At 43.7% G+C, this 13,200-nt stretch overlaps 1 protein-coding gene across 5 annotated transcripts in view; it reads left to right on the forward strand.

The window, feature by feature from the left end:
• The window catches only part of LOC126252407 (G-protein-signaling modulator 2), a 140,965-nt gene that overhangs the window by 83,758 nt on the left and 44,007 nt on the right, over positions 1-13,200 (forward strand). The window contains exon 12 of one of the 5 annotated variants that reach the window (XM_049953322.1): positions 10,171-11,348. The exons of the other annotated variants lie outside the window; for them this stretch is intronic. Within the exon in view, the coding sequence (XP_049809279.1) occupies positions 10,171-10,289 (119 nt within the window). The 3' untranslated portion in view covers positions 10,290-11,348. Of the gene's footprint in view, positions 1-10,170; positions 11,349-13,200 lie in introns of those variants that run through there. 5 annotated transcript variants of the gene reach the window in all.

Below are 13,200 nucleotides of genomic sequence, written 5' to 3' on the forward strand. Positions count from 1 at the left end.
AGAGCTGGTATATTACATGGCTACTGTCACAGGTGGACCTGGCCTCTGATGGGGATGGGATAAGCCTGTGATGGGACTGGAATAGATGGTGTTGGGTGGGTGGATAGAGCAGATCTTGCTTCTTACATCGTGGTCTTCTGCAGGCGTGTGATCCCTGTGGCAGGGAATTGGGGGTGGGAGTGGCATAGGGATGGACTAGGATGTTGTGGAGGTCAGGTGAGTGGCGGAACACCACTACTGTGGGAGGGTTGGAGGTATCTTGGGTGGGTTGTCCCTCATTTCAGGGCATGATAATAGACAACCAAAGCCCAGACAAAGGACGTGGTTCAGTTGTTTGAGACCGGGGTGGTATTGAGTGACAAGGGGGCGCTTCTGTATGGTTGGTTCTTGGGCTGGCTGTGGGGATAAGGTGTGTGTGAGGAGATAGCACGGGATATCTGTTTGTGAATTAGGTCTGGAGGGTATTGCCTGTCTGCAAAGGGCATCAGCAAACTGGGCGAGGGAGTTCTCATCATTGCAGATGCGTCTACATCAGATGGCCAGACTGTATGGGAGGGATTTTTTGGTGTGGAAGGGTGGCAGCTGTCAAATTTTGGCGACTGGTGGGTTTGATGTGGACCAAGATGTGGATGGAGCCACCTGAGGGGAGGAGATCAACATCTAGGAAGATGGCACGGTTGGTGGAGGAGGGCCAGGTGAAGTGGATGGGACAGAAGGTGTTGAGATTGTTGAGGAGTGAGGACAAGATGTCCTGGCCTTGGGTTCAGGTTATAAACATGTCATCAATAAACCTGAACCAGACCAGATGTTTAGCATTTAGAAGTTGATCAACAGGGGCCTAGATTCTTTCAGTGGGGGCACAGTAAACAGCCACAATGAGGACCCCAGGATTTTTAGGTGTGTGGAGTTCGGGGAGTATGTAGAAGGTGGGTGTGGAGTGAGTATGGAGATGGAGTCAGGGGAGAGGTTCTGGGAAGGGCCTGAGGATTTCAGCAGGGATTGGAGGTTATGTTGAACTTCTGGCATGGGGTCACTTTGGCAAAGCTTGTAGGTGGAGGTCCTCTGCCAGGTAGTCACTCTGGTTCATCACAATGTTAGTGGAACTTTGTCTGCTGGGAGAATGATCAGGTCAGGATCTGTTTTTTGGTTGTGTAGGGCAGTCCTTTCTTCTGTTGAAAGGTGGTGTTTATTAGGGAGGGATCTGGGGAAGAATGGTAAGGTCATGTCAGAAGTTAGGTGTTCCTGGAAGGTGACCAGGTTATAATTAGGTGAGAGTGCGGGAGGTTCACAGCTGATTAATTGTATGGATTGGGACAGGCAGGGTTCAGATTGGCTTTGATTGGAGGAGTTGGTGGCAAAGAAGTGTTTCCACTGTAGGGAGTGGGAGAAGGAGAGTAGATGTCTCCAAAGTCCCACAAGGTTAAACCTGGGAGTAGAGCTTAATGTGAGGCCCTTGGACAGGACTGAAATTTCTGTGGGACTGAGGATTTTGGTGGAGAGGTAACAACAGTGTTCTGGAACTGTTTCGACACTGGATTTCATGGAGTGTTGGTAAGGTGTTTTGCAGGACGTGGTGGGCAGAAAAGGTCAACTAGCAGAGTCTGAATGATTAGGGGTTGATGATGAGGTACACTGTGGGCAGGAAGAGAGTTGGATAGTGGTGCCCCAAGATGGTAGCAGGATGTCAGCAGGTTGGATAACGTGTGGGTGTGGTGGTTATAATGTTGGAGTGCCAGGATGATGAGATGTAGATAGTGGGGATTGCATAGGAACATTATTTTGTGGAAGGAGTGGAGGTGGTTAAGGAATGCATGTGGCATGGAGATGTATTTTTGTGGAACCATGTTTTTGAAGGAAGTGTATGGCGGAATCTAAAAAATGAAGTTCATTGTAGAAGGAAGGTTGGGACCCAGATTAGGGATTTTTATGGTTAGGCTATTGGGTTAGGGTTCCATGGCTTAGATAGCATTTAAGGAACAGGGTATGGGACAGGGTTTTGGCTAGGGATAGGGAAACTTTTCTTAATTGATCCAGATAAATTATCAGGGGTCCACTGGGGAAAGAAGTTTGCATTAGAAGCAGTGACTCAAGATGTCAGGTGGTTGTAGGGGCAGATGAATAATGTTGGTGGGTGTAAGGAATGAAAGGAACTGGGTTGGGTGCGAAGGTAGTATTTTGACTGGGTTATATAGGATTACATGCACGATACATCATTGCGCACGTAAAATAAATTCGATCATGTGTGATTTACATGGTTGCCACAAGTACTGGAAATCATGGAAATATCAGGGAATTTCAAATATCTCAGGGAAATATTAGGGAAATTTTAAAAACACTGGAAAAGTCTTGTTTTTGTCTCAGTAGATGAAATGGTTTGTTTACTGAGATGTCATGCATTACTGCTGGCTGGGCACAGCTGAGTACATGTTCTGCTTCCTACACCCTCATTGTTACTACTTCTCTTCTTCCTACCATTCCTGTCAGCTTGCAGTCAGTGTTGCCACCACTTCTTGCCACTAGTCTAGCAGCTGCCGACGAGAGGTAGGGAGGCGTGAGGAACCATTTGTTTGGATCTGATTCTCAGCGATTGTTGACGCAGCGGCTGGAGATGGTGGTCATGTGTGCACGAGCTGTGTCATGTGCGCATGAGTTGTGTCTCAGTGATTGCATAAATCTGTGTATGAGCTCTCATTTTCTGGAAAATGCTATGGCTGAAAATTTAGTTGTGAGAGTGAGATAGTCTAGTCTTGGCTCAGTGATCATCTTTCTGGTGAGTGGCTACCTATCCTCATTAGTATTGATTCTCATAGGACTTGCACAAGTTATCTGTTCATAGATTGATCACTATGGTCTCATTTCATCAACAAGGTGTCTGTGACACGTGAATAGCTGGCCACATTTGTGGACTTCCATGACGGGCCAAAACTGCGAGTCATTTCTGCAGGTATCTCTTAACGGATCAAGCTTGTCGATCTGAAGCCCATCGGTTCCCCCTAATGTGCAGGTCCTGCCCGACGGATCTAGTCTCACCGATCTGCCTGCAGGCTGAGTCTGTTTGTTTGTGGCAGATTTTCATAGTTTATCCAAGGACCCAGGGCCGCTCTGCTCCTTGGCAGGTCAGAGGCCACGGCTGATTGTTTTTTAGAAATTGCGACTGTCTCACCACAAGTACATTGTACAGTGCGGTGTTTTATAGACATTTTATTTATTTTAGTACATTTTGGCTCTTTGAAAATAATTTATATATTAGAAAGAATGAACGATAAGAAGGAGAAAAAAGTTGTGGCCGCCATTGACAGTTTGTACGTATGCTATGTACTCACATATTTATTGAAACAAAATTCACACAATACCTGTAAAATAATATATGTAACACAGTGGGTAATAACCGACAATAACGAACATAGTAGAACTAACATAGTATTGGTGGTCACGTATAGTGTTGGTTTACATCTCTCTTTCCTGCCTTATACACATCTTTCAAGAGTCCTACTTTTTTCTGAGGCTATTTCTGAAATCAGTGAAGGTATTTTAAATCTGTCTTGCAACTCCAAGGAAATGTGTTTTTTGTTACCAAATGGGCTTTGTTTTATTGAAATAAAATAACAACAGTGGTCTTAATGAAACAAATATACCATTTGGCTTGCTTTTTCCACCTAAAAGCAGTTCATTACAAGATATGTTGATGTTAGTACTTAAGATTTTTGCTGAATGGGGGAGAAATACAGAAGTACCTATATTTTTTATTTTATTTTATTTTTTATTTTTTTTTTTGTCAACTTACACCATTACTTACACTTGACACCTCAAAATTTATGGGGGAAAATGCTAAAACTTGTATGGAAAACAGGGAAATATCAAGATATTTCACTTTGAGAAGCTTGTGGCAACCCTGATTTATTGTCACACGTAAGAGATAAAACGGACACAAGAACAGGCAGATCCTTATTGATATGTAAAGGAGGGACAATTTTGAGTCACTAGAAATGTGTTATGCTGTTATCAGGAGTAGTTTGGCACACAGCTGCGGCTATCTGGATCCTCCAAACCATCACCATCTTTTCTGAGCCGTGCAGGTACGAGCTAACCTTACAGCACATCCTTCACTCCCATAACCTTCCTGGCCGATACCTAAGGTAACTCGGTGCCCCTCCAGGTGACTCCCCCCTGTGTGTGTGTGTGTGTGCGTGGGCGTGGGCGCGCGTGCGCGCACCTACGTGCATGTGTGTGTGGACACGCACCCGCCCCAGTACCCCCGCCCAATTTGAGTCTCCACATAGGCTAGTTGTGTGTTGTCTCACACCCTACTCATTGAAATCACTTTCCCAGCCGTATGCCACCTGCCCCCCTCTACCTGCACCCCTAGCTAGCCCACAGATGGCTCCCCACTTTTCTCCATCCCTCACCTCAGCCCACCCCCACTCCCCCTGCCTCACGCTAGAATGCAGTCACTGTGGGTCTGGAAAGAGCTGGCAATCGTTTGAGCAGTGGTGCTTGAATTTTTGGTTTTAGGTCAGAAATTGTGTGAAGTTTTTGTGGTATTAGTATTAATTTTGGTTTAGTAGTACTAATAAAAGTACTTGCTTTCTTAGTAGAGAGCGAAATTCGAGATCACTATCATTAATTCTTTAAATAGTACTACAGTAGTAATTGAATTTAGGTGAGATAGACATTTAGTTTTTTCGGTAACTGTTAACATTTTACCCTGAGTTGTAGCATCGCGTTTTACTACCTGAATAGTGTAAAATCGCGTAGTCTCCTTCCGCCGCCGAGCAGTGTGTCAGCAGTGCGCAAGTAGCAGCATTACTGCATTTACTGGGGAATCTTGTATTTTAATAACCGTTTAAATTTTGTGTCAAATTGTTTGTGCTCTCTGTAGATTAGTTCAGACGTTCTTTGCACAACAGTTTTTTTAGCATGGATAGGGACTGCAACTGCTGTGTTCGGATGCAGGCTGAGTTGGCATCCCTTCGCTCCCAGCTTCAGGCAGTGTTGGCTTCGGTCACACAGCTTGAGGCTGTTGCCAATGGGCATCACTGTGGGGGTCCAGATGAGGGTTTGTCGGGGACGGCCAGCTCGTCCCACGATCGGACTACGACTGTGGCTGTCCAGGATACTGCCCACATTGAGGCTGATCCCTCACCTGTGATAGAGTGGGAGGTCGTCTCGAGGTGTGGCAGGGGGCGAAAGACATTCCGGAGTGCTGAACGGAAGGCCTCTCCAGTTTGTCTGACGAACTGGTTTCAGGCTCTGTCTCAGGCTGCTACTGATCTTCAGCCGGACATGGCTGCTTGTCCTGTTCCAGAGGTTGCCCCTCAGTCTGCAAGATCCGGGCGGTCGCAGAGGGTGGGCTTACTGGTAGTTGGGAGCTCCAACGTCAGGCGCGTAATGGGGCCCCTTATGGAAATGGCAGCAAGAGAGGGGAAGAAAACCAATGTGCACTCCGCGTGCATACCGGGGGGAGTCATTCTAGACGTGGAAAGGGTCCTTCCGGATGCCATGAACGGTGCAGGGTGCACCCATCTGCAGGTGGTCGCTCATGTCGGCACCAATGATGTGTGTCGCTATGGATCGGAGGAAATCCTCTCTGGCTTCCGGTGGCTATCTGATTTGGTGAAGAGTGCCAGTCTCGCTAGCGGGATGAGAGCAGAGCTCACAATCTGCAGCATCGTCGACAGGACTGACTGCGGACCTATGGTACAGAGCCGAGTGGAGGGTCTGAATCAGAGGCTGAGACGGTTCTGCGACCGTGTGGGCTGCAGATTCCTCGACTTGCGCCATAGGGTGGTGGGGTTTCGGGTTCCGCTGGATAGGTCATGAGTCCACTACACGCAGCAAGTGGCTACACGGTTAGCAGGGGTTGTGTGGCATGGACTGGGTGGTTTTTTAGGTTAGATGGCCTCGGGCAAGTACAGAAAGGGCACAGCCTCAAAGGGTGCGGGGCAAAGTCAGGACATGCGGGGACCAAGCAGCAATCGATATTGTAATTGTAAACTGTCGAAGCTGCATTGGTAAAGTACCGGAACTTCAAGCGCTGATAGAAAGCACCAAAGCTGAAATCGTTATAGGTACAGAAAGATGGCTGAAGCCAGAGATAAATTCTGCCGATACTTTTACAAAGGCACAGACGGTGTTTAGAAATGATAGATTGCATGCAACCGGTGGTGGCGTGTTTGTCGCTGTTAGTAGTAGTTTATCCTGCAGTGAAGTAGAAGTGGATAGTTCCTGTGAATTATTATGGGTGGAGGTTACACTCAACAACCGAGCTAGGTTAATAGTTGGCTCCTTTTACCGACCTCCCGACTCAGCAGCATTAGTGGCAGAACAACTGAGAGAAAATTTGGAATACATTTCACATAAATTTTCTCAGCATGTTATAGTCTTAGGTGGAGATTTCAATTTACCAGATATAGACTGGGACACTCAGATGTTTAGGACGGGTGGTAGGGACAGAGCATCGAGTGACATTATACTGAGTGCACTATCCGAAAATTACCTCGAGCAATTAAACAGAGAACTGACTCGTGGAGATAACATCTTGGACCTACTGATAACAGACAGACCCGAGCTTTTCGACTCTGTAAGTGCAGAACAGGGAATCAGTCATCATAAGGCCGTTGCAGCATCCCTGAATATGGAAGTTAATAGGAATATAAAAAAAGAAAGGAAGGTTTATCTGTTTAGCAAGAGTAATAGAAGGCAGACTTCAGACTACCTAACAGATCAAAATGAAAATTTCTGTTCCGACACTGACAATGTTGAGTGTTTATGGAAAAAGTTCATGGCAATCGTAAAATGCATTTTAGACAGGTACATGCCGAGTAAAACTGTGAGGGACAGGAAAAACCCACCGTGGTTCAACAACAAAGTTAGGAAACTACTGCGAAAGCAAAGAGAGCTTCACTGCAAATTTAAACGCAGCCAAAACCTCTCAGACAAACAGAAGCTAAACGATGTCAAAGTTAGCGTAAGGAGGGCTATGCGTGAAGCGTTCAGTGAATTCGAAAGTAAAATTCTATGTACCGACTTGACAGAAAATCCTAGGAAGTTCTGGTCTTACGTTAAATCAGTAAGTGGCTCGAAACAGCATATCCAGACACTCCGGGATGATGATGGCATTGAAACAGAGGATGACATGCGTAAAGCTGAATTACTAAACACTTTTTCCCAAAGCTGTTTCACAGAGGAAGACCGCACTGCAGTTCCTTCTCTAAATCCTCGCACAAACGAAAAAATGGCTGACATCGAAATAAGTGTCCAAGGAATAGAAAAGCAACTGGAATCACTCAACAGAGGAAAGTCCACTGGACCTGACGTGATACCAATTCGATTCTATACAGAGTACGCGAAAGAACTTGCCCCCCTTCTAACAGCCATGTACCGCAAGTCTCTAGGGGAACGGAAGGTTCCAAATGATTGGAAAAGAGCACAGGTAGTCCCAGTCTTCAAGAAGGGTTGTCGAGCAGATGCGCGAAACTATAGACCTATAGCTCTGACGTCGATCAGTTGTAGAATTTTAGAACATATTTTTTGTTCGCGTATCATGTCGTTTTTGGAAACCCAGAATCTACTCTGTAGGAATCAACATGGATTCCGGAAACAGCGATCGTGTGAGACCCAACTCGCTTTATTTGTTCATGAGACCCAGAAAATATTAGATACAGGCATCCCAGGTAGATGCTATTTTCCTTGACTTCCAGAAGGCATTCGATACAGTTCCGCACTGTCGCCTGATAAACAAAGTAAGAGCCTACGGAATATCAGACCAGCTGTGTTCGGATTGAAGAGCTTTTAGCAAACAGAACACAGCATGTTGTTATCAATGGGAGAGACATCTACAGACGTTAAAGTAACCTCTGGCGTGCCACAGGGGAGTGTTATGGGACCATTGCTTTTCACAATATATATAAATAACCTAGTAGATAGTGTCGGAAGTTCCATACGGCTTTTCGCGGATGATGCTGTAGTACACAGAGAAGTTGCAGCATTAGAAAATTGTAACGAAATGCAGGAAGATCTGCAGCGGATAGGCACTTGGTGCAGGGAGTGACAACTGACCCTTAACATAGACAAATGTAATGTATTGTGAATACATAGAAAGAAGGATCCTTTATTGTATGATTATATGATAGCAGAACAAACACTGGTAGCAGTTACTTCTGTAAAATATCTGTGAGTATGCGTACGGAACGATTTAAAGTGGAATGATGATATAAAATTAATTGTTGGTAAGGCGGGTGCCAGGTTGAGATTCATTGGGAGAGTCCTTAGAAAATGTAGTCCATCAACAAAGGATGTGGCTTACAAAACACTCGTTCGACCTATACTTGAGTATTGCTCATCAGTGTGGGATCCGTACCAGGTCGGGTTGACAGAGGAGATAGAGAAGATCCAAAGAAGAGCGGCTCGTTGCATCACAGGGTTATTTGGTAAGCGTGATAGCGTTATGGAGATGTTTAGCAAACTCAAGTGGCAGACTTTGCAAGAGAGGCGCTCTGCATCGCGGTGTAGCTTGCTGTCCAGGTTTCGAGAGGGTGCGTTTCTGGATATCGAATTTTTTGTTCCCCCTACTTATACCTCCCGAGGAGATCACCAATGTAAAATTAGAGAGATTCGAGCACGCACGGAGGTTTTCCGGCAGTCGTTCTTCCTCCGAACCATACGCGACTGGAACAGAAAAGGGAGGTAATGACAGTGGCACGTAAAGTGCCCTCCGCCACACACCGTTGGGTGGCTTGCGGAGTATAAATGTAGAATGTAGATGTAGAGCATGGGCTTTGTTGTAGGTTTGTGAGTAGTGAGTTACAGTGTGAGATTCATTCAAAGTATTTTCATTGGGGGAATTCAGTGTGAAAGCCAGTGCGCATTCTAGCAAGATGCTAGATGCTCTCCTGGATATGCAGAATTTGTAGCAGAAATAAATTGATACAGGAGCAGGAACATAAGATCTGTGCACTTCAGGTGCAGTTACAAAAGGCAAAGGAGGAACTAGATAGGATGAAGAGGGCAAGGGAATGGGAACTGGCAGTTGGTAAGAAGGCAGCTAGGAGGAAGGGATATTCAAACAGTTGTACTTTGTGTATAACCAATAGATTTGACTGACTTTCAGAGTGTAGTGGAGAGGAGCCTCTTGTAGTTGTAGGTTTAGGAAACATGCAGCAGTCGTTAGCATTTAGGGAGCCCAAGTCAGTTCAGATTCTAACAGAAAGAAGAAGGCTCTGCTGCTAAGTAGTTCGCATGGCAGAGGTGTGGGCCAGCCAGGAAGTGTTGGGGAGTCACCAGCATTGTGAAGCTTAGTGTAGGGTTGGATCAGGTGACTGTTAACATTGGGCAGTTATGTAGGAATTTTACGAAAGAGGATCAGGTTGTGATAGTGGGTGAAGCTGGGAATAGTCTTGATAGGAACGAGGAGTATGATGTAGGTGGTGACCAGGTACAGATTGCTACTCAAACTGGTGGCACTAATGTGCACTTTGTGCAACTGTTTCAGCATTGTGATTGGCCTCATCTTAATTCTGCTGTTAGGCATGTTAACATGGGGCTGGAGAAGGTACCAATGGCAGAGGTCATAGCTCACATTGCATTGATGCTAGTTGAGTCCATCAGTAGATCAGGTTCCACTAGGCATGGTCTGCACCTCAATAGGTATGGGAAGGGGAGGCTGGCAAATCTTACAGGTGACAGTGTAGTAGGTTGAGGTGGGATCACCCATGGAAAAATTTCTGTAGTAGTTGGTGTTAGAGTTGCACCTTTTTTAGACTGAAGTCAGCTGATAAGTACCTCTGCTTAAAGGAAGTCCCCCTAATAAAGGACTCACCTTCAAACAGGATCAGGTATGGAAGTAGTGAAGGATTTAGCATATTTCATCAAAATATAAGAGGTATTAGAGATAAAGCTAGTAAACTGCTTACAGATGTTGACTGATATTATTGGTATACCGGATCACCAGTTAAATAATTGACATTTCAGAGGCTTCCTTTACCAGTATACAGGTTAGCTGGCTGGTTTTCAAGGAATTCTTTGTGGAGTGGGGAGCAACCATGTACATGAAAACAGTATTTCATTTGAGTCTGTTGACATACCATGGCACTGCATTGAACAGGTATTTGAATGTTGTGCAGGGGCAGTTGAATTTAGTGAGACTAATCTTCTAATTGTTGCTATTTACAGGTCCCCTACCTCTGACTTCAGAGTATTTCTACCCAAGATATAAGAGGATTCTTGGTTCACTTGGTAGGAAGTATCAAAAATTAGTTATTTATGGCGACTTCAAATTAATTTCGATGTGAATGTGCGAGAAAAGGATGTTGGAAGACCTCCTAAATTCATGTAATCTGATGCAGACTGTGTTTTTTCCAACCAGGATGCAGGGGAACAGTAGCACAACCAGATACAATATTTTTATTCATTCTTCATTACTAGATGAGTAGTCTGTTAATAAAAGGGTGAATGGCATTTCAGACAATGATGCACAAATTTTAATACTAAAAGGTTTCTATACTCAAACAAATGTTATATATAATTACAACCTATGTAGAAAAGCTAAACCAATGGCAATAGAGAGTTTTTTAAACCTCATTAAGTAACAAGAGTGGGAGGATGTTTATAGTGTCAACAACACTGATAACAAATATAATGCTTTCCTTAACACATTTTCATGTTCTTTGAAAGTTGCTTTCCATTAGAATGTTTTAAACAGAGTACTAGCAGTAAATGGCAGCCAGGGTGGCTGACTCATGGGATAAGAATGTCATGTATAACAAAGTGGGAATTATATCAAAATGTTAGAAGTAATCACAATCGAGCTGCAGTAGCCCATTACAAACAGTATTGTAAGGTGCTTAAAATGTTATTAGGAAGGCAAAGAGTGTGTGGTACACAAATAGAGTAGCTAATTCTCAGGATAAAATTGAAACCATAATGCATGGAGTGTCTGGTCAGCTGGACAAGATTGATGATATAAAATTAGTTCATAGTAAAAATGTTTCTGTTACTGACAAGTCAGATGTATGTACAGTATTTAACACTTTCCGAGCATTGCTGATGAATTAAATAAAAACTTAGTTTCTATAGGGAATTGTATAATTCTCTTGGAAAATACCTGTAATACTGAGAAGGTGGAAAATGCCTGTAATACTTAGAAGGTGGAGATTGAGTCAATAATAAAATCACTGAAGACTAAGGACTCTCATGGATATGATGGAGTACCTAGCAGAATATTAAAATACTTTGCTGCACATGTTAGCCCTGTACTTAGCTACATTTGTAATTTTTCCTTTAATAATGGTCAGTATCCTGAGTGATTAAAGTACTCAGAAGTAAATCCAGTGATTAAAGTACTCAAAAGTAAAGCCACTTTATAAAAAGGGATAAGGGGTAATGTAGACAATTTTAGACCTATTGTTATGCAATCAGTGTTTGTTAATGTTATTGAAAAGGCTATATATGTAAGGATAATTGATCATTTTATTTCAGATAATTTGCTGTCAAATGTACAATTTGGTTTTATAAATGGTTTACCAACTGAAAATGCTATATTCTGTTTTCCCTGTGAGGTACTGGATGGATTAAACAAAAGGTTTCAAACACTAGGCATCTTTTTTGATCTAGCTAAGGCATTTGATTGCGTTGATCACAAAATGTAGCTCCAGAAGTTGGACCATTATGGAATAGAGGGAGTAGCTCACAATTGGTTCACCTCTTACTTTAATAATAGACAACAAAAGGCCATTCTCCACAGTGTTGAGAATGGCTATGATGTGGGGTCTGGGTGGCACATAGTTAAATGGGGAGTGCCCCAGGGATTAGTGTTGGGGCCACTCCTGTTCCTTATTTAAATAAATGATATGGCCTCTAGTATTACAGATGATTCTAAAACATTTCTCTTTGCTGATGACACTAGCTTGGTAGTAAAAAATGTTGTGTGCAACACTGGCATCGTTTAAAATAATGCAGTTCAAGACCCCGCAAACATAGGGGTTACACTCGTCTGGTGTGATATGTTCCCTGGGGGGGGGGGGGGGGGGGGGGTCCACCAGGGCTGTGCACAATAACCCTGGGTTCAATGTGGGGCGGCGGAGGGGTGAAGTGGACTGCGGTAGTCGTCGTGGGGTTCTGGACCACTGTGGCTGCGGCGGGGACAGAGCCTCTACGTCGGTTCTAGGTCACCGGTTAACATACAATACAATACAATACAATACAAGTGATAGATAGGAACACGAAAAGTAGCCTGCTTCACTTATTTTCATTCGCTTATGATGTGTGGTATTATATTTTGGGGTAACTCTTCCCATTCTCAAAGGATATTTTTGGCTCAAAAACAGTTGGTTTGGGCAATAAGTGGTGTAAGTTCGTGAACATCTTGTTGACCCCTGTTCATTAGTCAGGGTACCCTGTCATTGGTCTCTCAATATGTATATTCTTAACTGTTGTTTCTTGTTAACAGTATCAGCTTATTCCCAAGAATTAGCAGCGTTCACTCATTTAATACTAGGCAGAAATCCAATGTGCATTTGGATTGCAATTCCTTGACTCTTCTGCAGAAAGACATGCAATATACAGCTGCATCCATTTTCAATAAGCTACCACAAGAATACAAAAATTTTAGCAGTAATCCACGTACTTTCAAATCAAAACTGAAGAGTTTCTTCATGGGTCAGTCCTACTCTGTTGATGTGTTTCATGAAAAATTAAGCAGATTCCTTTGTCATATTGTTAATTGTGTTTACATAAACTTATGGCTTGTCCTTTTTTTTCTTCTTTTGGGTTCATGAACATTTCATTGTGTCTGTTATTTCTTTTATGTTGTAATTGTCTGTACTGACACGTTCCATGACCTTGGAGATTTGTTCCTCAATTTAGTCTGAAGGAACTAGTCTCGTAAAATAAATGAAAAAAAGCACATGTGTGTGTGTGTGTGTGTGTGTGTGTGTGTGTGTGTGTGTGTGTGTGTGTGTGTGTGTGCGCGTATGTTTTCCCTACAAGCTTGAAAAGGAAAATGCATTCTGAAAGCCAGCAAAACTCTGTACCTTCCGTTTGCGTACCTCAATGACGCAGGGCCTTTGCCTATCAGTGAGGTGCAGTCACTTATACCCCAGTCACAATACTACCCCCTGCCATCAACACAATTGCTTTCATTCCTTACAACCTTCAATGTTCCTCAGCTCCCCCTACAACCACCTGATACCTTCACATGCCACT

Source organism: Schistocerca nitens, chromosome 1, assembly GCF_023898315.1.
Source record: "Schistocerca nitens isolate TAMUIC-IGC-003100 chromosome 1, iqSchNite1.1, whole genome shotgun sequence".
Taxonomy (NCBI): domain Eukaryota; kingdom Metazoa; phylum Arthropoda; class Insecta; order Orthoptera; family Acrididae; genus Schistocerca; species Schistocerca nitens.